A 27222-nucleotide genomic window follows, 5' to 3' on the forward strand; every position below is an offset into this window, starting at 1 on the left:
AACACAATATATTTCCAAAAAGCACGTTTGACCCATCGTTTGACTTTAGCTTAATTGAAATTTGTTGGTTCAATAATAAGGTATGAAACAAAAAATTCTATACATAAACTTCGAAAAGCGTTTGCCACTTTTCAATTATTTTTTTCAAAATGAATTCTTTCTTATTGGCTTTTGTAAAATTTGTTTCTTTATCTTAGAACTTTTCGACTGTGAACTCTCATTACTTTCCTTATTAAAGCATTTCCAACATGGTATTTGCAGTTCCTATGCTAAAGATAAGGTAAATTTTTTTCGGCAGAATTTAACGAGAAAATAAATATAAGAACTTAATAGGGTTTACAATTAAATCCCAAAGTTTTAAAAATTTTAACAGTTTAAAATACGAGATAATTATGCTTACATTCCCAATTTTGACCAATTTACTTCAAAATTAAAATCTCGAAAATTCTGTCGAAAATTTTTTTCAATTCTGTCGAAGAATTCTGTCACAAACTTTGCAGCTGATTATATCTCGTGATCTAAACGACCAAGAGCTCTGCAACTTCGGGATCTCACAGCTTACATTACTCTGAGTCAGTGGAAAAAAATTGGCCAATCTGTCGACAAGAGCATTCATGCTGGAAATACTTTATGCCAAGTTGTGAAAACTTAAAAAATTTAAACTAATATTTTAGAAAATACTTACGCCAGAATACTCCGTACTTCGAACCTCAACCCTATATACGGTATTTGGAAAAAGTCTAATCGGTATATCAAAAATAATCAATAAATTTGAATTGATGCACTGGCTTATACTGCAAAGTGTGTCACTTTCTTTTTCATCTATTAACTTTAACACTATATTACTTCCAATATCAACTTTGTCTTTCAGTGTAAAACCAACGACAAACTTAGGATCATGAAGTCTCCACTTAAATTTTATCGTTTTATTCATAAAGAAAAAATCATTAAACGACACTTGAATTTCCTTAGAAGATTTACTACATCTAGGCCTCTCAAAAAGGTTTTTATTTAATGCTAACTCTTTACAAATAGATTTAACATCACTATACGTTAGCAAATCACTATTAACTGGTCCCAGTACAAATTCTTTAAGAGTCATTGATGAAAAACGTATTAATGTAAGGGCTCGACCTAAAACAGAACGTTGATTTTCTGGTGTGAAAGGTAATTTCTTTTCTAAAACATTCAGCTTTTGACCATGAAACAATTGCTTGAAATAATTTGGATTCAAAAACTTCTAATGTGTCACGTTCTAAAACAAGAATTAAAGTATTCAAATCGATATCAGTAAAACAATCAGCAACCAATGCATCCGTTGTATTTTTATCAATCTTCTCTAAACACATTAATTCTAATTGTGGTAAATCAAATAAACGAGCATACGATAAACAAAAGAAAGCATTATCGATAGCTAAATTTTTTTCCAAGAAATCGATACATTGATTTTCTAGTACCTGTACATCGTACTTTTTTGCTGCATATAAAGTGCTTAACACTGTTTTTGAATCAACTTGTACCTCGTTCGAATAAAAATAATGCAGTAATGCCAAAAAAGCACACGGCTCAACATCAGGTATTTCAATTTCTGTTGATTTTGTTGCTAAACCACCAAAAAACATCGCTTCAAATACCGTACTCTTAACAGACAGAATAAGTTTATGTGCTGGAAATATCTGTTTTTCTCTTCCAACGATAAAATTGATATCGGCAAATTTTTTTTTATTCAACACATTTCGTTCAAAACGTTCTTCGCCACTAAGTTGATTATCTTAGAAGTGAACACAACTATGTTTTGTAACGAACTATATTTTATTCTGTTGGTACATACATTTTTATATAAGAACATTCTATCTTACAAAATTACGTCATATGTATTACCATACTATTGATAATAGAACCAATAAGTAATAATAGATGGCATCACATGTATTATATTTTGTTACTTATTTCAACATTCCCACTTAACAAAATAAAACTATTATTAATTATCTGCAAAAACTTTGCATTGACTTTTTGGTTCTATTTACTTAAACCTAACATTTCAATAAATTTATAGTGCTTGACTGCACTTAATCCTTTTGTAAATAAATCAGCTGGCATTTCTGACGTTGGCAAATATTCCAAACGAATAATATTATTATTTATATGTTGTCTAAAAAAATGAAAACGAATATCAATGTGTTTTGATCTTTTATGTAAACAGTTATTATTTGCCAATTTCTGTGCTGACTGATTATCATTAAAAATAGTTATTACATAATATTCTTTAGTTATTTCATATTGTAAATTTCTTAAATATATGGCCTCTTTACAACTATCAGCTATACTCATGTATTCTGCCTCTGTGCTTGATAAAGCGACAGTAACCTGCTTCCTAGTTTCCCATGATACAGCTCCTCCACATAAGGTAAAGAAAAAACCTGTATATGAACGTCTATCTAATACATTGCTAGCCCAATCGGCATCAACATAGGCTTGTATTTTAGAATTACCATTAGCAGTATATCTGAGGCAGAAACTTTTAGTTGAATTTAAATATTTTAAAATTCTTTTAGCATAAGCCCAATGTTCATTACTGTAACAATTGTTAAATTGACTTAAATAATTAACCGCAAAAACTATATCTGGCCTGGTAAGTACTGCCAAATACATCAAACAACCAATCAACTGTTGATAAGGTAATTGAGTGTTACAGTGTTCACTTTTATTTAAATTCAACTTAGCTTCAATAGGTGTATGTGTAACTTTACAATTCTGAATATTGAATTTTTGTGACAATTTTTCAATATATTGTTCTTGATCCAAAGTTACACTACCATTTTCTTTATCTACATGAATTCTCATGCCTAAACATTGTTTAACACTACCTAAATCTTTTATTTTAAATATAGACGACAAATCTTTCTTAATTTTGTCAGTTTCTGATACATTATTTGAGAAAATTAAGAAATCGTCAACATATAGAGCAATAAATATTTTAATTGAATTATTTATTTTAATATATAAACATGGTTCAACTTGAGACCTTTTAAAACCTACTGATTCTAAAAAACTATCTACTCTTTGGTACCAGGCTCTTGAAGATTGCTTTAAACCATAGATGGCCTTTTTTAATTTAAGTACTTTATTATTATCATTACATTCAAAACCTATTGGCATTTTCATATAAACTGTTTCTTTTAAAAAACCATTTAAGAAAGCAGTCTTCACGTCTAGATGAGTTACATCAAGATTCATCTGAGCCGCCAAAGCTAAAAATAATTTTTAATGATGAATGTCTTAACACAGGTGAAAAAGTTTCATCAAAGTCAATACCTGGCTTTTGAAGAAAGCCTTTTGCAACTAACCTCGCACGATGTGTTATATTATTATCACTATCTATCTTGCGTTTGAACACCCATTTGCATGGCACAACTGTATTATTCACTGGTGAGTCCACAACTTCCCAGGCTTCATTTTCTTCAAATGAATTTAATTCATCGTTCATAGCCTGTATCCACTGAGCACTTTCTGGTCCATTTATAGCATCTTCAAGAGTTATATCACCACATTCAATTTCACTACTTGCACTAGTAAAACAGTATCGTTTCGGTTTTTTATGCACACGGCGTACTCTAGACACTATAGGAAGATTCACTTGTTGCTCTTGTTGTACTGGAAGATTCACTTGCTGCTCATGCTGTTCTGGAAGATTCTGTTGCTCTTGCTGCTCTGTAACTGTAGTAGAAGATTGAGATTCTGGTTTTACCTCCACCTTTGATGCATCATCGTGGTTTCCCACTGCTTCTGATATTTCTGTTTTCATAACAAAATCTTGCTGAGATTCGGTTATGTTTATAGGCATTTCTGTAGCTGTGGAACCATTCCCCTCCTCAATCACGACGATATCTCTACTAGTTGTTATAGAGTTATTGTTGGGATTGTATACTCTATAGCCTTTTACATTATCTGAATAGCCGACTAAGATACATTGGGTTGCTTTTTTATCCCACTTAAGTCTCTTCTCTTTCGGTATGTGGACCATTATTTTACTGCCGAATATGCGTAAATGACTAACATCTGGCTTATTTCCTGTCCACACTTCAAATGGTGTTCTATTGCCTAGACCTGATGCTATTGACCTGTTTCTTAAATACACTGCAGTATTCACTGCCTCTGCCCAAAAACGTTTGGTTAAACATGCATCGAACAATAGACATTTGGCCTTTTCTACGATTGTACGATTTAGCCGTTCACTCATTCCATTTTGTTCAGGAGTATATGGGTTTGTCTTTTGGTGCAATATTCCTGCTTCTTTTAAAAAATTGTCAAATTGCTTATTGCAAAATTCCGACCCATTATCAGTCCTAAAAATTTTTATTTTTTTACCTGTTTGATTCTCTGCCATATTTTTAAATGCTTTAAAATTATTTAGTACTTCATCTTTTGTTTTTAAAAAATAAACAAAGATCATTTTGCTTTTATCGTCCACAAACAATAGAAAATATTTAGATTTTCCAATTGATTCAGTTTCCATGGGACCACAAATATCTGCATGTACAGTCTGAAGAAACTCTTCACTTCTGTTACCAATATGTGTAAATGGTAATCTTGATTGTTTTCCTTCGCAACATACTACACAGTTTGTTTTGTTTACTTGGGATTTATCTGTATATGACATTCCTGTTACTGCACCATCTCTCATTTTTTCAAGATCGGTGCTATTTAAATGCGCAAATCTACGATGCCATATACGTCCGGATACTGGTGTAAACAAACAGTCTACTTGTTTTACATTTAACTTGTAAACACCATCCATACAGTCTGCTGTTGCGATCAGTTCGTTTCTTTGGTTATAAATCAGGCAACGATTGTCATTAAAAATTACCTTATTTCTCTTCTTAATAAGTTGACTCACTGAAAGTAAGTTTGTAGCAAGGTTTGGCACGTATAACACTTCTGTGACAGGTATATCATATTCTGTGTTGTTAACTATTGTTGTTATTTGTGTATCACCACAACAATTCACAGAAATCATTGATTTGTCAGCAATGACAATCTCGTCAACAAGTGGCTGATTTGACACATTTTTAAGCCATTGTTTTCTTGCTGTCATATGCATGCTGGCGCCTGAATCAATGTACCAATCTGTAGTTTTAAATTTACTGCTTAGAAAAATAGCGCTAAATGCATTTGATTGATTTTTCTTTTCTGTAAATTTACACTGATTTTTGTAATGCCCTTCCTTTTTACATCTATAGCATTTAATGTTTGATTTTGACGTTTCTGGCGTACTGACGTTAGCTATGTTTGCATTTCTATTCATTCGGTTTCCTTCATATTTCTTGGGCTGCCATTTTTTGCCAGCAAATGCGCTCTGGGTACTTCCGCTGTTGATTTCATTTGAATCATCCATATCTATAAGCTTCGACTTGATTGAATCAGCCGTTATATCTATACCGGAATGTTCAATGGCCATGATCATCGGTGAGAATTTCTCGGGTAATCCTGCTAAAAGTAGCGACCCAACCCACTCTTCATTTATTGTGAAACCAGTATTATTCAATCGCTGGCTTGTTTCCACTATTGCGGTCACATATTGTGCCATGGACACGCAATTTTCACGTCGTATTGAAATCAGATTTCGCAATAATCCAATTCTTCTAGTAAAACCGTTATCATCAAACATTTTTCGTAGCTTCGCCCATAGTCCTGATGCCGTTGTTTCATTTTTAATATGCACGTATAAACCTGGTTCTATTGTAAGAATAATTTTTGCACGTGCTTTGGCATCGGTTGCCTCATCATTTTGTCTCAAACATTTTTCCATGCCTTCTAGAACGAGAAAGTTTTCAACTGCAAACGCCCATTCTTCATAATTTTCTCTTCCTTTGAGTTTCGTAATACTTGTTATCACGTTTCCCGACATGTTTTCACTTTGAAATTTTCCAACAAAATTTTAGCCAAAATTTTAACACAAATGGATTTATTTAGAAAATTTAAAATGAATTAACACTATTTAAAAATATTTTACTGGAAGATGTATGAAATATTTTAAGATTTCTTTTAATTATGAACATGTGGATTACTTTTTATATAACGCAGTACTTGAACACGTGAGGCCCATAACCTCTTAGAAGTGAACACAACTATGTTTTGTAACGAACTATATTTTATTCTGTTGGTACATACATTTTTATATAAGAACATTCTATCTTACAAAATTACGTCATATGTATTACCATACTATTGATAATAGAACCAATAAGTAATAATAGATGGCATCACATGTATTATATTTTGTTACTTATTTCAACAGATTATTTGGCAATTCTTTCACAACCGTTGATTTATCAGATGAATTAATGTTTGTTATATCCATTCTTAAATAAAATTTGTTAATAATAATTCACAAAGCATCGTATTTTACAAGGCATAAAGTCAATATCTATTACTGCGGAATACCTATTAGTGCAAGATTAGATAAATTTTTTGATAAAAACTTTTTAACAATAGATGTGATAATGAAATCAGGTGGAGTTATTTTTTTTCAATAATAACACAAACTACAAAAACCATATACATGTAATAAATATGTAGTATCCTACCCTTAGATCATATATTTTACTGCCTAACGCAACGTATACGAACAACGTATACGAAAAGAGAGAATTAACAAAGGCAACAATTCAATATTATAAAGCTGACAAAGAAACATAATAACAGAGTATGGTATTCAATGCGCATGATCGTATTGACGGAAGTCAGCTGCTTCAATAGTTACTGTTTGTTTAATTAATTCTGTATTAAAGTTCTAAAAAATGGTTAGATAGTGTTTTATTTGCAAGGAATATTTTAGAGTAGACATGTATCATAGATTAGCAAAGTTTAATTATTAAATAATATTTATTAAATGGCATCTATTATGTTGTAAATATGAGGCAGGATATTATATTGTATATTAATTGACATGTGCATTAATAACCATGCTCTCTCATTTATTGTCCTTCTTAGTCATCTTTGAGAGGTGATCCTCACTCTGTTGCCAGTTCCATAGTAAATATTCAAAGGTCCGATCGATGGTCCATTTCTGGCCGAAGCCGATTAATCGATTACCGCCATAACCTTCGGTCGAAGGCTTAAAAGCAAACTTTTGTACAAGATTGGCTACAAGCTATATTGACTACGAAGGTTTATATTGACTGTATAATATAGAAAGATAATTTTTATCATCTTTAGAAATCGAAGGTGTTTTTTTTGACCGAAGTTGGCCGAAGCCGAAGCCTCAGAAAATATTTTAGAAAATTACTTTACTTATATTTTTAAGTAAATGATAATTTTTTCTAAGCAAATTAAGTAAATTTTATTTTTAACAACTTAAATTGCTAAATTACATCAAACAAGTGAAAACAAACAATTGACTGAGTTAATTGTTGAAATACCATGTATAGTCAGTGTTGATTTCTTTATGACATTGCACATACAAACATGTGACACATACATAACTGATAATCAAGTATGTATAGTACATATTATAAAATTTCCGCCTAATTGGCGCCCTCACGGGTAAACAGTGATGTTTACGAAAAAATGATTCAAACAAAAGTTGTTTAATTTTTGATAAGGAACATTTTTTACATTTAAACTTTTGTTCTATCTCTAACGGTTTACAAGATGGGTCCTACGGATCCAAGACCCAATTGACCTATGATACTCATTTACGAACTTGACCTCACTTTTTACGTCCTGAGTACGCTGTAAAAATTTCAGCTCGATATCTTTTCTCGTTTTTGAGTTATCGTGTCCACAGACGGACGGACGGACAACCGAGAATGGGCTAATTAGGTGATTTTATGAACACCTATGACAAAATTTTTTTCCTAGCATCATTATTTTTAAGCGTTACAAACTTGGGAGTAAACTTAATATACTATGTATATTTCATATATGCATGGTATAAAAAGGCATTCAAACAATTAACTAAATTTAACTGTGCCTGCCTGTCTGTCGTTAGTCCGCCTGACATCACGATTACTAAAAAACGAAAAGAGATATCAAGCTGAAATTTTTATAGCGTACTTAAGAAATATTGGGTCTTGGGTCCGTGGGACTAATCTTGTTAAACAACTTTTGTTTGAAACATTTTTTCGTAAACATGACTGTTTACCCGTGAGGAGAGAAATTAAGCGTAAATTGTATAATATGTATTATATGGGAATATCAGTTATATATGTGTGACATGTATGTATGAGTAATGTGACAGAGTAATCAACATTGTCTATACATGGTATTTCAATAATTAACTCAGTCAATTGTTTGTTTTCACTTGTTTTTTATAAAAACTAATAAGTATATAGGTAATTAACAACAAGTTATTTTTAAATAAATTTTTCCTTATAAATCTATATTTAGTTTGCTGTAGTAAACTTAACCAGTTAAATGTTACATATTTAATAAAAATTATTTATATCATGAATTATTATCAAATGGTATTTGGTGGAGTTATATTAATTTTAAATGTTAAAAATATACAATCAGAATGTGAACAAATTATTGAAAATCATAAATTTATAGCCAAATGTTATGATTCGGATTTAAGAGAGGTAAATGCGTTGCAACAAAAGGTCAGTAGTACTGCTTTCAAAAATTAATTTTCAAGAAATACTTTTTAAAAGACAATCTTTTATTTTTTACTGTACGTCATTTATGTAATTCGCTTCGAAAACCTATGCAGAATTAGTATCCAGCAACGACGTATATATTTGGTGGTGCGAGGGTGAGACAGCAAGGGGTGTGACATTCATATTCTCACCTGTACCGCGCAAAAACGTCGCCATGGAGCTAGATAAACTTATTTTTGCATACAGGATCATCTTTTTCAACATGATTCGTGGTGGAATATTTCACACGTAAAATTTCAGCATGGGCTTGTGGTCTACTAATTAGGTGATTTTATGATCACATATACCAATATTTTGTTTGTACCATCAATATTTCCTGATATATTTGGTATAAACAAGGTATAAAAGTTGAGTACACCACTGTTTCAGGTTCATGTTATTATACTCTGTATGCATTTAGAAAATAATAGACCGAAAAAAATTTCTGTAATAGTCTCCCATTTTTGAACGCAACGGCTATAAACTTCGGAGCTCAGCCAACTCCAGCAAAGACGATAAACTCAACCCAACCAACTCGTAATTACAACAATACTCCGAGTCTGTAAAATTTTCGGTTTATTTTTTCGGTCTAATTTTTCCGGGTCTATTTTTTCCAATTACCACTCTGTATATATGAAATATATGAAAGCTATAATTAGTCTTAGTTACAAGTTTGTAACGTTATAAAAACACCTAATTAATCCATTTCCGATTGTTCGCCTACCAGCCCGTTCGTAACTCAAAAGAGAGATCAAAATGATAAATAGCGTGCTCAGGACGTAAAAATGTTAGTTTCAGTACGTAAACGAGCAACATACGTCATAGAGTTGAACTCAGAAGAGTAACAGATAGAATAAAAGTATATATTAATGTAAAAAGTGATCCCTATGAAAAAATAAACAACTTTTGTTTGAAACATTTTTCGTAAATATAATTGTTATTTGTTTTTCCATGAGTGAATTTTCATACAACAAAAAAAGGCAGCAGGAAGGCCGTCCCATTATTCTAGCGATAAATATTTTTTATTTTTATACTTATCTATATTTATAAAAAATAATGTAAGCACTAATATTCAACACTGTTTGGGTATTTCATCAATTAACTCAATCAATTGTTTATTTAATTTTGTTTTTAGCTTGATTAATTAATTATTTCTTGCACTAAATTACATATAACGCACTTATTAAACATTTCTATTTTTCTAAGTAATTTTTTTTTATTGTTTATAGGATTTATACAGCGAATTGCGAGTAATCGATGGTACTTTAGAAAAACTAAGAAAAAATGCCTTCGAATATCCACGATTAACAACATTAAAATTAATTGAGAATGGTATCGAAAATATAGAATCTAGAGCATTTAGTAACATACCATCCTTGATTTATTTGGATTTAAGTAAAAATCAATTAGAATCATTACCTTCAAGAATGTTTGAAAGTAACGCCCAATTACGTATTTTAAACATGAGTCGAAATTCAATCTGTAATATAGAACATGATACATTCATACGATCGTCTAATTTAATTAAATTAAATCTTCAAAATAATCTATTAACCAGCATAAAAAAATATATAATTGAACCGTTAACACAACTAGAATACTTAAATTTAGGTTATAATCGAATTAAAGATATTGAGCCGAATACGTTTATAGAAAATATTAATTTAAAAAAAATTTATTTAAACAATAATCCATTAAAAGATTTAAAAGCAGATACTTTTGTACTAAATAGTTCGAAAGTTAATCCACGCCTCAAATCACAATCAACTTCAGCTGCAATATATGAATTAAATTTAAATAGATGTGAGCTTACAACTTTAAAAAATCATTATTTTATTCATTTACACCGCTTAAAAACTTTATTTATTGGTTATAACAAAATATCCAATTTTGAATCAAATGACATTTTTAAAGAAAATACGCTTTTAGTGAATTTATTTTTATATGGCAATAATATTGAAGTGTTACCCCCAAATTTATTTCGATTTTTACGTAATCTACAAATTTTATCATTAGAGGATAATCAAATAACTGATTTATCAACAGACTTATTTAAAAATTCGAGAGAATCAAAATTAACAAACTTACATTTAAGCAATAATAGAATTTCCAAATTAAATCCACAAATGTTTAAATATTTAACATCACTCAAAGAATTGTCTTTAACAGGAAATCCAATTACACATATCGAACCCGGTTCGTTCGATAATTTGATTCATTTAAGCACATTGACATTAAATCAAAATTCGTTAAAAGAACTTACATCAAACATGTTTTCAAAACTGATTGAGTTGAATAAATTAAGAATCAGTGATAACGGTGTTACAAATATCGAACCTGGAGCATTTAACAGTTTCCATGGTGAATATCCCGATGAAACTTCACATATTTTAAACTTAGATCTGTCGAAAAATAATTTAACGCATTTATCTTATAGTATGTTCGCTCCTTTAACTCGCTTACTAACACTAGATCTCACGTTTTCGTCAGTAAAAACAATGGACCTTAATGTGTTCGAACCTATGGGAGATACTTTGCAAACACTAGATTTAAGCGGAAATCAAATTGAGGAATTAAATTTAGGGATTTTTGATTGTTTAGAAAATGTAAATTTCTTAGGATTGAATCGAAATTTATTAAAAACACTCCCTGGTGAATTATTTAAAAATATGGTGTTTTTAGAAAGCTTAGGCTTATCTGAAAATATGTTAAAAACTATACCCATGACTCAATTGTTTAACATTCCACGATTGTTGGAAGTAAAATTAGATCAGAATCAGTTAATTAATTTACCACCTGAGGTTTTTGAAGGTGAAGATTGTAAAGTGAAACGGCTACACGTTTATGGGAATAAATTAACATATTTAGATAAAAAATTTTTAGAACGTTCTCAGATAAAGCATATTCGATTTGGTGGAAATCCATGGCAATGTGCATGTTTAAATGAAATAATGAATGATGTTTATCGTTTGAATGTACAAATAATAAACCCAGAATTTTATTTTGATGGAGGTAATCCGGCGTGTGTTGTCACAAAGAATAATACTTGTATTCGAGAAACATATTTGGCAGAAGATTTGTTTAAAAGATATCAGTCTGTTAAACATTTAAAATATTTTAATGTTGGTTTTTTTACATGGTACACGTAAAACAATACTTGTAAGGGTGGGGGAGTTTTAAATAAAATCTAAGCCTTATAAACTAACGGCTGGTTACTAATGGAACGCTAACATCAAATCCGAATTGAACATATCGAACTTAAGGCTGTTTTCTCGGTGTAAGCATAGTGTCGGAAAATTCTTTAGCGACGTTGGGCATTTTTTGGCAAGGAAAAATGTTTTTATAGCAGTATATCTGTAGCTATACAGCTGACGTATTGTGTAACATTAGCGCTGCGTATATAACTGCATATAAAAAAGAGTAAAATTAAAAAAAAAAATATATTTAAAAAATCAAAAAAACCGAGTTAAATTTAAACTGAAAAGAAAAAAACAAGTCCAGGAGTTTACATAGCGATTTTAACAGTCAGGGCCCATTAAAATCTACACCGGCTCGAATATTTCCTTATAATAGGTCCCAACGGTTCAAGTCGCTATGTAATCTGCTGGACTTGTCTTTTTCTTTTCAGTTTATATTTAACTCAGTTGGGTTTTTTCATTTTTAAATAATTTTTTTTTATAATTCTAGAAAAAACCTAACCCTAGGCAACAGATATTTTCAAAAAATTAACTGAACATTTCGATTTATTTCAAATTTTATTTTAGAAATTTGGCCATAAATATATCAGATGTTAAACCCTGTAATAAAATTTATTTTATATACCTAACTATTTTACTATTTTAATAAGTTCTCAAAATTAGATATGTATAATTAATAAATATACTCAATCGTTAATGGTACCTACATTTGGATCGAAAAAATTATATTTTCAATTCATTTCTATTTAATTCCGATTCATTTAGACAGGAATTTTATTATAAAGTAGTTTAATAGTTTAACTTGAGATTTGTTTTCATTTTACAATTGATTTTTATTTAACTGTTTGTTATTTTTATTGTTTATAAAAGAATTTTTAATAAAATTATTATATACTCTATGTCACAAAACCTGCACAGATTTTATCATTTTAAGTGATACAGCTATAACATACACATGTATAGTAATATCAGTTAGAATGGAAAAACATGTACAGATTTTGTGACGAAGATACATGTATTATAACACCATTATTTATTTTAACAATATTTTTTCCTATATAGATCCGACAAAATCCGTTATTTACAGAATTCCGTTTAAAACATGCTCCTGAACGTAAAAGTACAGGTTGCCGGTGGATAACCCGGTAGGATATTGTTTAAACTATTTTTTATAAAACAAATAAGTAATATTGACCGAATCGCTTCAGATTTTCGAAAGTATTTTCTAGAATTTGTCTTCGTTTTCCGAGAATGTTTCACAACGCCACTAGTTGAATTTAAATACAAATTTTCAACTTCTTATCTTATATAGTTTTGGAGAAAATAGATAACAAAATTTTGTCCTAATTTGCGCTCCACGAGTAAATAGTGATGTTTATTAAAAATTATTTCAAATAAAAGTTGTTAATTTTCTTATAAGGAATAACTTTTACATTTAAACTTTTGTTCTAACGCTAACGGTTTACAAGATGGGTACTTTTTCATTTAATTGAATGAGCAAAAATACACCATTTTAAAATTGACATAGCTCGGTCAATTTTGAAGCTAGAATAATAAAAAGAAGCTAAAATAAAAAACTATGGAAAATTTCAAAGATGAAAAACTTTTTTCCTTTTAGGTATTTAGTTTCATTGCACTAATGAATGACGGCCTTTTCTTACCCAATTATGTAGGTAAATATTTAAAACATACCTACCTACTTTACAAATTTTAACGTAAATAATTTTTAACATATAATTTTCTATTTTTTTTTCAAAAAGCACTAGGCTGCCAAATCATATTTTCAAAATTCGGAGATCATACCACTAAAACCGAAAATTACATTTTTTGTATTCTTAAATAGGCGAAGGAAGAATTACTCTGATTCATTTTTTTTCACCGAGTCTCTCTCGAAAATCGGAGACTCGGTGCAAAACCACAGATTTGACAGCCTTAAAAAGTAGATACATTAAGCTAAGGCTTTAAGTATATTAAAAAATGAATCAAAAATATTTACCCCATTTCTCTTGATTTCATGTTGTGGAATGATTGTAGTGGTTGGGATATGTGTCAGGCGTCATGATATAGGTTCCGTTAAGTTGTACCTGTAGTCCTGTACGCTTCTACGAATATTATATGAATATTGATTCGATTGTGTTTCCACAAATTTTCCACGGAGCCCTTTGAGAGAGTGTGTAACTCACACTTGATCGGTTATTTTTGACAATTTTATCGGAATCAAACGGTTTTTCACGAACAATATTATTGAATTGGTGGCCAATTTTTATTGGCTACTATATCAACGTGTGATTGGTTTATATGTAAATAATCCGGCAGATTTGTACGATTTCTGTCATCAGGTTATGTTGACGTTTTATTCGACGTTAACCTTAGTACAAATTCGTAAAAATTTCCAAAATTCAATTACGATAAATGAATTAAAATATTAATTCATTTTTTTTTCTAATTGATATAATAAAAAAGAAACGTAATCAATTGGGGGTTATACATATTATCTTAATAATATGCAACGTATTATTAAATCGCTCTTGTATTTTTACTTATAAAATCCAGATTTTTTTTTAATAGATTATGTTTTTCAATATAATAACGTTAGTATGAAATATATTTTTGTTTCCAACAATAATTTTCAATTTTATATCTTTATATTTTTTAGAGGAATGAATTTTAAATTCCCAATTTTTATAATTTTATCAATTTTATTGATGCAATCTGTGCCACATGAAGGTGCAAAAGGTAATAAAAAAACCAAATCGGTAACAACACATTTAGATGCAAAATGGAATGCAACACCGATTGTATTGGAAGTAGCCGAATATCTTGCCGATGAAAATATCGATTCGTTTTGGAACTTTGTTGATGCAATCTGTAATTTAGAAAAACCCTTAGTGGAAATAGGTATTTATACAATTTTGGAAATATTTTACGACTTTATCTAATATGATTATTGAATTTTTTCTAGAAAATGATAAAGAGCGGTATGAAGTAGTTATTTCTGTAGCATCAAAATTTTTATCTGGACCCGAAATATCCCTATTGAAATTCGGATTATCGTTACATATTTACTCTCCCAAAGTAGAAATGTTTGATCAGATGGCAAAAGAAAGAAATTTACCAGAATGTGATACGGTAGCTGACATTGGAGGAAAATTAGCTTGTGGTGTTGAAGAAATGAATACGATTATTAAACAAGTAAAAATGTTTTTTAATAGATGCACAAAAACTTAGTTTCAAATAACTTTTAGTTGAAATTGTTTCATTTGGTAATTTTTAACGCAGAGCTTTTAATTTACATTCAATCTATTTTACGAAATTTATTTGCGCAATATTTGGGTAAAAAATCAGTACTGTCTCAAAATTTATGGAAACGGAAACCTAGTCAAACTATATTTAGAAATAGGCGAATATTCATGAAATTTAAATTTGATTCAAATATTTTTTTTCCGTAACTTTATTGGTTGGACATTTCAACTAAATCTTTATTTTAGTAATTAATATCTTTTTAATAACTAAAAATTAATTAATAAAAGTACAAATTCAGTGAGGGCATTTAAAAATTTCTAAAACGAAAATACAAATTTTTATACGGACGTGACATCATAGTACGGGCTTGTCAAATTTGTTGACATCCTGTATGATATTAATTACTTACATTTTATATGGTATTTCATTAAACTATACAATTCTACGGCTTTTTATTAGAAAACTTAATAATAACGAGTGTAAATTCTGTGTTGTAAATTCATTTTTTTAAGTGTAAATTATACATTGATACATTGAACTGTCACAAATTGACAGATCACGTACTTATACGTCATCAACAGAGAGCGCCAAAAAACTGCGTTTAAATATCTCAAAATTATAATGTATTTTAAATATTTTTTTACACTTAAATACAGCATTTTTAAGCAGTATTTACATTTTTTACTTTATTATAACGGTGTAAACAATGAATTAAAAATATAAAAAAAATACATGAATATTCCCTATTATTATTAACGTAACTTTTGGTGCCATCTATGTTCATTAACTAATTTTGGCTTTCAATTTAATGGTTCATATTTATTCTAATTTTTTTTAGACTCCCGAAGGAAAAATTGGAACTTTTAACTTAGATCATCATTTTATTGGATCTGAAAATAATTCACTGTCCGTGGTACTTTATGGAGAATTAGGTACTGCTGAATTTGCACGTTTTCATCGTGCGATAAAACAACATGTACTTAGTGGAAAAATTGATTATGTTATTCGTCATTTTGTAAAAGTACGTAAAATAATCTTTATTAATTTAACATATAGTATTCACGAAAAATTCATAATATAAAATTACCTTGGTTAATTTTAGAGTCGACCGAATCGAAGACTCCGACTCTCTGGTTATGGCGTAGAATTACAAATGAAATCTACCGAGTATAAAGCAGAGGATGATACCAAAATCAAAGAAGATGGAACGAACGAAGATCAAAGTTCTGAAGATGAAGACGAAGAAGTGGATGGATTTAATGTTCATAAATTAAAGTAAGCGTTTTGAAAAATTTATTCGAAATAAAATTGTTTATCAGATTCGAATTAAAAGATTAGAATCTTAAATTTCCTTCTGGTTTCAAATCTAAGATTTTAGCTAAAAAAATTTTTTTTTTACATCATTACTGTTTTTATTATATATTATATTATATAAAAAAATATTTAAAATACATTAAAATTTTGAGATATTTAAACGCAGTTTTTTGGCGCTCTCTGTTGATGACGTATAAGTACAATTTTTGACAGTTCAATGTATAATTTACACTTTAAAAAAATGAATTTACAACACAGATAATAAAAAGCCGTAGAATAGTATAATTTGATGAAATACCATATGAAATGTAAGTAATTAATATAATACAGGATGTCAACAAATTTGACAAGCCCGTACTATGATGTCACGTCCGTATAAAAATTTGAATTTCCGTTTTAGAAATTTTTAAATGCCCTCACTGAGTTACGGAAGAAAAATATTTTAACCAAATTTAAATTTCATGAATATTCCCTATTATTAATAAACTGAAAAATAGAAAATTCCTATCGAAACACACAGACAATTTTTTTCTAATGGCTATGCCTTTAATTTATCTGAATGTATAGAATCAATTAAAATATAGTAATTAGTATAGTATAAAATTCAAATTTTTTTCTAGAACACTTTATCCCGATATGGCATCAAACCTAGACAAATTTCGTCAATTCCTAATCGAATCATCGAGTGAAATGGCTCCATTAAAAGTATGGCAATTCCAAGAATTAAGTTTACAAGCCGCTGAACGTATAATGCAAGCACCAAAAGAAGAAGCCTTACACGTTTTAACATACATTTCACAAAATTTCCCAATGCAAGCAAAATCTTTAGTGCGAACGGTAGTTAACAATGATTTAAAAAAGGAAATTAAATTGAATCAAGAATTATTTAGTAGCAATTTAAATTTACAACCCTCCGATACTGCTTTATTTATTAACGGAATGTTTTTCGATTTAGATATTGTCGATATCATTTCATTGTTTGAAGTAATTCGACAAGAGCAACGTGTTATGCAAGGTCTTCATAATATTGGGGTTAGCAATAAGAGAATGTCTGCACTTTTAGAATTAGATTTGAATGAAGCAAGTAGTGGAGGGCAAGAATTCGCAATTGATATTCGAGATTCAGCTATAAATTGGATAAATGACCTCGAAACGGATTCGAAGTATCGAGGATGGGGTTCAAGTTTAATGGATTTGCTACGTCCAACATTTCCTGGCATGTTACGGAATATTAGAAAAAATTTATATAATTTAGTATTAATTATTAACCCGGCCTCGCTAGAAGCAAAACCATTGTTAAAACTTGCCGAATCTTTTGTAGTTCATCTTGCTCCATTGCGAGTGGGTATTGTTTTTGCTGTAAATGATTCAAAAGATACCATGGGTAAAACTGACCCTGATATTGCTATGCTGTGTGCATATAACTATGTGGCTCAAAACAAAGATCCCGAACAAGCGTTAGGATTCTTGACCGAAGTGTACTCAAAAGTTGAAAAAGAGTTAAGTGCTGAAGACGTTATTTCAATTTTCAAAGAACTATATCCTCGTGCAGATATTGATGATGTCTTTAGTGAGGATTCAGATTATGATTTTGGACGACATTTAGCTAAAGATTTCGTCCAAAGGACTGGTTTAACGACTCCGTCTGCATTAATGAATGGAATACCTCTTTTACAATCGCAGCTAAATGCTGATGAATTTGAAGAGGCTGTTCTTACGGAAGTCATGCAACAAACACCCGTTTTTCAAAAAGCTATTTATCGCGGAGAATTTTCTGATCGGCACAATACAGTTGACTACTTAATGGATAAACCAAATGTTATGCCACGATTAAATCAACGGATTTTAACACAAGAATCGTCACAATTTTTGGATATGACTGGATCACCAGTAAAGTTAGATGTGTCGAAATTGTTGCAAGCATCAAATCGAGATTTAACAGCAACAGCTGTTGAAAACTTTAAATATTTTTCGATAAGTAAAAAAGAAAATACAGTGAAAATGTTGACATTTTGGGTAATTGGTGATTTAAATTGTGCTAAAACACGAGATTTGTTAGCATCAGCCTTAGCATATGCGGTAAGATTTGATATTTTTAATTAAAAAATGAATTGACTATTATCAGCATTCCAGATTGTAATGTTAATAATTTTTGGTTACAGAAATCAAATAGTGAATCACGAGTGGCGTTTATTCCAAATGTTCAAAAAGATAAACCTGGCCAAGATCAATTATTGAATAAAATTGCCTTAGCAAGTGTACAAGCATTAACACCAGCCAAAGCATTAAGTTTTATGTTAACAATGTTACGAGAAAAAGAAATTGAACGTGATTTATCGAAATATCCAGTAAGTCATTCCTGCCTCTCATCTGTGAAAAAATTATTTTCAATTTATAATTTTTTAGGATGAAATTAGAGCAATTGTTCACGATCAAGAAATTTATTTGAAAATGTTACGAGTTTACTGCCAACGTGTTCTAAGTTTTGGCCCCGGGCAACGTGGTGTTGTCGCTAATGGTCGGGTATTGGGACCGTTAAACGATGATGAAACTTTGGATTTAGAAGATTTTGTGTTACTTGAACGTCATAGTATGAGTTCGTATGGTGATAAAATTTTAAAAGCATTAAAAAAATTAAATGATGAAGACGATAGTGGTAGGTTTATAATAAAACATATATTGATTGAAATGACATTTTGATCGGAAGTGCTCAGTAAGAATCAATCGGTCGAACGCAACCATTTAATCTTAAAAATATAGAATGTTTGAAATATATTCTTTTTCTTTTTACAGATTTAACAAGTAATCAAATGCTTCGATTAATACCACTTCTAGTATCACGACCACAAAGCCGATCTCGTTTCGAAATTAATTTCTTTACTGATGACTACAGTGTGTTAAAATTACCAGCAGCAAATCCAAGTAAACCAGCATTCGAAATTGCTGCTATTGTTGATCCTGTATCAAGAGGTGCTCAAAAATTAGGACCAATTTTGAATAATTTACAAATGATCTTAAATTGTAACATTCGGGTTTTTCTAAATAGTGTCGATAAATGTAGTGATATGCCACTGAAAAGGTTTGTAACGGTTAAAAATCCGTATTTGCTGAAAAGATATTAATATACGTTTTAATGTTACAGTTTTTATCGCTTCGTTTTGGAGCCCGAAGTTTTATTTACCGTAAATGGGGCACATTCTCCAGGGCCTATTGCTCGTTTTTCAGGCATGCCAACAGCACCACTGCTAACACAAAATATGCACGTACCTGAAAATTGGCTGGTTAATGTCGTTCGAGCTGTCCATGATTTAGATAATATTCGATTAGAAGATGTAGAATCGGTAGTTCATAGTGAATATGAATTGGAGTATTTACTATTAGAAGGACACTGTTTCGAAACAACAACTGGAGCTCCTCCACGAGGATTGCAAGTTACCTTGGGAACCGAATCAAATCCTGTATTAGTTGATACAATTGTTATGGCTAATTTGGGATACTTCCAATTAAAAGCTAATCCAGGTGCATGGATTTTACGATTACGTCAAGGGCGTAGTGCTGACATCTACGATATTATTAGGTATTAAAATTAATGATATTTATTTTTTCGAGTGTATGTTAATGTAATTTCTTTTAGCCATGAAGGTAGCGACACTCCTGCAAATTCTAAAGACATCAAAGTAGTAATTAGTTCACTTCGATCGAATATTTTGAAGTTAAAAGTGGCGAAAAAACCTGATATGAAACATATGGATTTATTGGGTGAAGAAAAATCAAATTCTGGTATTTGGAATTCAATAACAAGGTATTTTTCATGATTTTTTATGGCTTAATTTCAACTTTTATGGTTTAACTCATAATATTTTTTTAATAACGTCCCACTATTCTTTTTTCAAAAATACTGCGAATATTCATTCATTTTCTGTTTACTGCGCTTTACATTTTTTTTTTAAATTGAGATAAATTAATTTTAAACATATTAGTTATTTTTTTATTTTCGTTTTGTGCATGGCAAAATCAGTGCGATTCATAAAATAACACGGTAATTAATTTTCTTTTAACAAAACTGTTAATTTGTGTTTTCTATCATAAAATTTTTCAATTATAGCTCATTTGGAAGTGGAACTGATGAAGAGCAAGAAGAAAAAATCAACATATTTTCAGTTGCATCAGGTCACTTGTATGAGCGTTTCTTAAAAATTATGATGTTGTCAGTATTAAAACATACAAAAACGCCTGTTAAATTTTGGTTTTTGAAAAATTATCTTTCTCCGCAATTTAAAGTAAGTTGTTAATGTCACCAGTATTCCCTTCGATCGTAACTGGTATAAGAATGAGTAAAGTATGAAATGAAAATGGATAATTTGGCTTATATGAGTATATGTCTGCAGAATTGTCACTCATTCTGATTTTCCTAATTTAGCTGCATTAAATGTTCTCTGGATCTAACAAATACTCTATTGAGATTTTTTCTAAACTTTCTAGGACTTTTTGCCAATAATGGCCAAGAATTATGGTTTTGAATATTCTCTAGTTGAATATAAATGGCCACGATGGTTACACCAACAAACCGAAAAACAGCGAATTATTTGGGGGTATAAAATTTTGTTCTTAGATGTACTTTTCCCTCTGGATGTTAAAAAAATCATTTTCGTTGATGCCGATCAGGTATGACTTTATATTACATCATAGTAACATCAAAATCTTAAATACTTTTATATTATAGGTTGTTCGAGCAGACATGAAAGAATTGCGAGATTTAGATTTGGGCGGTGCTCCATACGCTTATACACCATTCTGTGATTCCCGTACCGAAATGGATGGTTTCCGATTCTGGAAACAAGGATATTGGCGTAATCATTTACAAGGACGCAGATATCATATATCTGCTTTGTATGTTGTTGATTTGAAACGATTCAGACGTATTGCGGCTGGGGACCGTTTACGTGGACAATACCAAGCATTGAGTCAAGATCGTAACAGTTTGTCAAATTTAGATCAAGATTTACCAAATAATATGATACATCAAGTAGCAATTAAATCATTACCACAAGAATGGTTGTGGTGTGAAACTTGGTGTGATGATGAATCGAAAAAGTACGCGAAAACAATCGATTTGGTAAGATGAAAATTATGATTTAGTATTATAAAGAATGTGTCATAATGAGCTGTTCCGGATTATAAAACCGGTATTATAGATTATGTCAAATTTTAAAGCCCGACAATAATATACTGTCCTGGCCTCATTAATCCCGATTATAAAATAATGAAATAGCGATACTTGTTAATCCAAAACATTACTAATATTATTTTTGTTTTATTTTAAGTGTAATAACCCGATGACAAAAGAGGCAAAATTAAATGCGGCTGTAAGGATTGTTGAAGAATGGAAAGATTACGATAATGAAATACGAAAATTACAGCAACAATTACTTAACGGCGAATTAATAGATGAAATTAAGGAATCTTCACATTCAGGTAATTGATTTTAATTTTTAATAAAAAACCAAACATACTAATATTAGTTTTTTATTATTTTCAGCAGAACATTCTGAGTTATGACCTGTTCAAATTATTAATAGAAATAATGAACAGCCATAATGTAAGTGTAGCATAATTTTCCCTCGTTATGTGATTCTTTATTTTTTTTAAGCATTAAGAATCGTTTTAATTATTATAATTTTTCGTAAAATCGAGAAAAAAAACCTTCGAAACATTACCTGTTTTTGTATAGAATAATTTGAACACTAAGTTTTTGAATTTCAATAAAAACAAAAAAGAATTTTTTACATTAATTATGTTGTTTTAATTTTTTTGAAATCCGCAAGTAGCTAGATACAGAATATGTTCAGGATCCAGAGCAATGAACCTATTCGTTATGAGCTTAATTTATTACTAAGAGGACTCTAACTTCCCAGAAGTGCACAATGCCTAAATTTGATTGCCATTATTTTTATTCTTGAATTTTCATTTTTAAGGCTATGCATTTAAAAACAAAAAAAAAGGTACGAAATTGTTGTTTATTTATTTTATTTAATTACAATAATTAACAATAATAAAATTTTAACTTCTTCGTGGAAAAACACTTCCAATTGTCGTATTCATTGTGGCTATTCGATGAAAATATTTCTGGGATTTTAAAATTACTCCCAATAATTTTCTTATCCTTCTTCTGCTCTTCAAATACCAATACAACACTCGAACAACGTTATTTTCACGCGAACAGATTGTAACAATTATTAAAATTGTATTGTTCTGGTGTGCAATTCACACTTAGCTCTGTTCCCACGGCATGAGGCTCGAGGCGTTGGCCGGTAGTAATCACAGTCTCGTAACATAGAAATGTCGCAGTCAACTAGGTTAATTAGCCATTCAATCCACTGCCTAGCTTTTTTAATAAACGGTGCCGTTCAACTAGCGGCCTGATCGATATTCAGCCATTCAATTAAACAGCTAGGCAAATGACTTGAATTTAAATTTAGTTCCACTTCAGTACCTGGCGCTGAAATCCAACACTGTCAATATCGCGTCGGCAAAGAACAATATTCTTGGTGTTTCTCACAGTTTAATTGTGTTTACGGGAAAAAGTACAATGGAAGAATGTGGGGACAAAAAGTTGGAACTAAGTATGGTATTATTAAAAACTGGCTTTGATGGCAAAGTTGTAATCCTGCTGTGAATCAATGTCGCAATAATGGATCTGCTCTTTTTTTATTTGAATTTAACTTGCGTTAGCAATACTATTTTAATTACTTAGATGTTTACTTTGCTATTGAGTTACAGTTTTTGATCTCATGGTTACCAAATAACAATATATTATATTTAAATAAACAATTTCTTATGTCAAATCTTTTACCCTTTTTTCAAATTCGGTTACTAAGCTAGTTGGCTGCGATAGATACACAATAAATGGTTATAATTCGAGACTTTACTATTTATATCTATCATTTACTTTTTTAGGACAAATATAGTGCAGAAGCTAAGCAGTTGTATTTGTATTTCATTATAATACATAACGCTTTTGCAGGTTTCGTTTTGGTGCTCGTAGTGCATGAACGGCACTTTGTTAGCCAAATCTGATGTAATATTTGTATTCAGCACTCTCGGAAACCAGGTCAATGATATTGATGTCATACACTCAAACCCACCACCGGATTGATACGTTATATTTGCCAATTTCATTTCAACCTTCAAATGGCTAATCTTTGCAAGAAGTTAAGTTTAATAACTGCACACTTTTCTTTGTTTTAATTTCTTTTCAACCTCTACTACTAGAACCACATTTTCGAATGATTTCTTTATTCTGTAAAACTTGTATTAATTGTGTTTATAAAATGAATGCGTACATACGCACACATAGTCCAACACAAAAATATAGAAAAAAAACTACGTGTCAATAGAATAAGCATTTCAAAAATTATTTTCATGTAGATAGAGGTGGTAATGGAGGTAATGACACTTATAGTCTCTAACTATTTTTTCAAGTGTCCCGAACCCGAAAATCATATCGAATTTGACGAGTGACGTGATGGTCATGAGCTGCAATCTCGAAATGAGGACATTTCACGAGGCAGGCAATAAATACCTACTACTCACCTGCAAAAGCGTTTTTCATTAGAGTGAAATATATGGTTTGGTCCTATTTTGATGATTAATTTCAGAACAGTATGAATCCAGATAATCAAATTTAATATTTTAACCCATCTACTTTTTTGTTGGAATAAAAATTTACTAAAGATATATTAACTCTAATTCACTAAAACTTTGCTACATTATTCACACTTATCCACTATTTTAATACAGCTTTCGAATCAGTGTAAAGAAATATAAATTAAAATAATACTTTAAAGTACTGGAATAAAATAGATATAAAATTATAGGAATTTTAGTTAAAAATGGTTATTATGAACCTGTAAAATGGATGAATTGTAAGTTCATCGGATATGTATACTCGATTTCGGTTAATTAATTAATTAACATAGTTAATTAAGTAGTTATAATTAGCCTTCTTACTATATAGAATTCCCGTTTTTTTATAAATGCAGTTTTTGTAAAGTTGTCGCAATTGTTTTGAACGGGAATATTCATGGAGGTATAATAGAAGGAATATTCGCCTATTTATACAATAACTCAAACCATGAAGAGCTGAAATTTTAACAGTGTGTTCCCTAAAAAGGATAATGTGTTCGCTAACAATGTCTAATTCCAATGTTATCTTTGATCATTTTAAAAAGTTTGTTATACAAATTTTTTCGCCTTTTTACGGCGCGTAAGCTTATTAAACACTTTTTTATTTTTAACTCAATCCGACGGTGTCTGGCGCGAAAGACCGGATTAGGCCACTTTACCATTTTTTTTGGACCCCTTCCGACCATAAAAAAATGTTAGATTTTAGTTTCTTCAATTTGTATCATAATGATCTACTAAAATCAATTTTTTTCTCCGAACTCAGAATTAAATTATTCAAAAAGTTAATTTGATCACACTATTATAGACAGTTTAATCACTGATACCCAAGTGCTGATCAGTTGCTGTTTTCACTTGCTGGTTAAATTAGCCTTCAATGGACTGTATAAATCATAGAGGGTTCCAGGTTTGTATTTCGGTCAAATTTTTCAAACATTGGAAAAAGACGGCTTAGATGGTTTTGTACAAATGTATCCACGAGGCTTGAAAATGGTCCCAATTTACAACTACAGTGATCTGAAGCCGAAGAATCGTAATAAATACGTATTTCTTATTATGCTTTTCTATAAATAAATATGTAGAATTTTTTGCTAGTAAAAATCTACAAAGAATCAGGTACAAAAATATGTCGAGTTGAGTGCTCCGGAATGTTCCATAATGGGGAAATTTTCTTGGAAAGTAGCGTTTGTTAGGAGTGTTAGTCAGTTAGACACTCTAACTTGGTCACTTTTTAACTAATATTATTAATGACTATTATTTTTACTTTTGTTATTTTAATTAAATTAATAAAAAAAACTTTCAAAAATATATTTAATTCAAAATAAAGTTACAATCACCACTATTTGACTTGATTTGATAATCTATTGACTACTTGGGTAATTAATCGAGGGGTCAATCGTCTTGCATTATCTTCTGCCCTGTAATTCAAAGAGTTGGATAAGTTTGAATGAATGCAGTTACATAAATTATAACAATAGAAATAAACTTGAAAATAAATTTTGTTAGTTTGCCAATCATCAGTCTACAAGAATTGACTCCCACTTAAGACCAACTAATTATAATAGTAATCTATGAGACTTAAATATTAAGGGTTAGGCGTAAGTCCAAACATCCATGCTTGGTCGCTTGTACTTATGCCTTATCCTAAGTGAACCCGATATTTAAAATAGTATCAATTATGCCACTTGTGAATTAAATCTCAAAGATTGATTTTGGTTTACTTAATCTCAAGTCATATTTAACAAATCGCTAGGGGAGTTTTCTTCTAAAGGCTAAATATTTTCGTGGTTCTACTATTATTCAGTCTCGATTGACTTAGAAGCCCTAACTTGAGAAACTTACATCATTTTCATAATTTTTCTACCACTGTACACAACACTCTTTTTGATACCAGCCGTTGCAATGCCTTTTAAACTTTGTCTCACCGAGGAATTCCATACAATTTCCTTCAAACTTTCTCTCACAACATAATTACAGTCGGGATCGTATGCAATAGCTCTTAAAACATCTTCAGTATCTTGTTTGGCTGTACCTTTATTCCAATATCGTACAAGTGCCCTTTGTGGACATTTTGGTAATTGGTTTAAATGGTGTAATTTCGCTAAAGGATGTACATCTTGACTACAATTTATAAAATAATGCGTATTACTTTTTTTATCATTCACATTTTTCGGAGTTTGAGGGTCGGCATCAAGTAACAAATTCTTATCATTTGGAATTATAATTCCAGTATTTGTAGCTGTTACTATTGGGAAATCGACATATTCTTTCATGGTTTTTACCACCGGCAAATATAAATTTCTGAAACCAATTAATTGAGGTTTTACAATATTTTCGACTTTATTTTTGTTTTCTCCAAAAGTCATCCGAAAATCTCCACCATAACTTATATTTGATACCGTATGATAAAACTCGTATTCAGAAAATGATTCAGGTAACATTAATAGTGCTGCATGAACAGCTGACTTAATATTTAGCTGCAAGGCAGTTTGTAGCTCAACATTTGACGCAGATTTTATAATTTCAACGGGTTTATGTAATCGCCCAGCTAAATAAATATCACACCAATCTAATAAATCTGTAATTAAATCTTTTTTGGAAATCACTCCATATTTAATAGTTACACCTTCAATATCCACTAACGTATTAAAATAAACTTTAGCTCCAAATTTCTCTTGGAAGCGTACAATAAAACTATGACCTAAATATTTTAGACTACTATAATGACTAGGATTAATCTGAATGTTAGCTTTATGCCATCGATGTGGATTATCAACACAATAAATTAAATCGATCATATTTTGAGTTCCTGTTGATTTTTTGGTATCATTTAATTGCTTTTTAACACCAGAACCATATGCAAAACAAAATGAAAAGTTTTGTGGAAAACGTGAAAGTATACGTGAGTATAACGGTGCAATCATTATTGGAGAATTCATAATGATTTGTTGTTGTAAATAACTACACTTTGAATTAGAAACACAAATTTATTTAAATTTACATTTATGAAATTTTGTTAAATATCTCATTAGAATTAAATTTAAGTTCATTGAGCATAATGTTTTAGTATCTTTTAACAATGGATGGCGTTTTCCGTCTTAGAATTAATAACCTTTATTTTTTCACGTTTATTTTTACAAATT

General features: G+C 30.2%; 3 protein-coding genes across 3 annotated transcripts; 2 read left to right on the forward strand and 1 right to left on the reverse strand.

Annotated features, from left to right (window-relative positions):
• The first annotated feature begins 8453 nt into the window (after positions 1–8453).
• LOC123291754 (platelet glycoprotein V-like) lies at positions 8454–12285 on the forward strand. Its single transcript, XM_044872163.1, has 3 exons — positions 8454–8606; positions 9872–10253; positions 10572–12285. Exons 1-3 carry the CDS (start codon positions 8454–8456, stop codon positions 11789–11791), a joined length of 1755 nt encoding a protein of 584 aa, XP_044728098.1. The 3' UTR covers positions 11792–12285.
• A 2011-nt stretch (positions 12286–14296) lies between these two features.
• Positions 14297–22188, forward strand: LOC123305246 (UDP-glucose:glycoprotein glucosyltransferase). Its single transcript, XM_044886912.1, has 16 exons — positions 14297–14430; positions 14496–14737; positions 14802–15031; positions 15921–16103; positions 16185–16357; positions 17017–18475; positions 18559–18744; positions 18803–19052; positions 19190–19475; positions 19539–19973; positions 20031–20198; positions 20502–20676; positions 20879–21061; positions 21120–21512; positions 21721–21871; positions 21936–22188. The coding sequence occupies exons 1-16, from the start codon at positions 14411–14413 to the stop codon at positions 21953–21955; spliced, it is 4554 nt and encodes a 1517-aa protein (XP_044742847.1). The 5' UTR covers positions 14297–14410; the 3' UTR covers positions 21956–22188.
• A 3185-nt stretch (positions 22189–25373) lies between these two features.
• LOC123304760 (phosphatidate cytidylyltransferase, mitochondrial) lies at positions 25374–27003 on the reverse strand. The gene is made up of 2 exons (XM_044886385.1): positions 25922–27003; positions 25374–25497 (listed from the first exon to the last, which is right to left on the reverse strand). Exons 1-2 carry the CDS (start codon positions 27001–27003, stop codon positions 25419–25421), a joined length of 1161 nt encoding a protein of 386 aa, XP_044742320.1. The 3' UTR covers positions 25374–25418.
• Between the last annotated feature and the right edge of the window lie 219 nt (positions 27004–27222).

The sequence above is a fragment of the Chrysoperla carnea genome, chromosome 1 (genome assembly GCF_905475395.1).
Source record: "Chrysoperla carnea chromosome 1, inChrCarn1.1, whole genome shotgun sequence".
Taxonomy (NCBI): Eukaryota; Metazoa; Arthropoda; class Insecta; order Neuroptera; family Chrysopidae; genus Chrysoperla; species Chrysoperla carnea.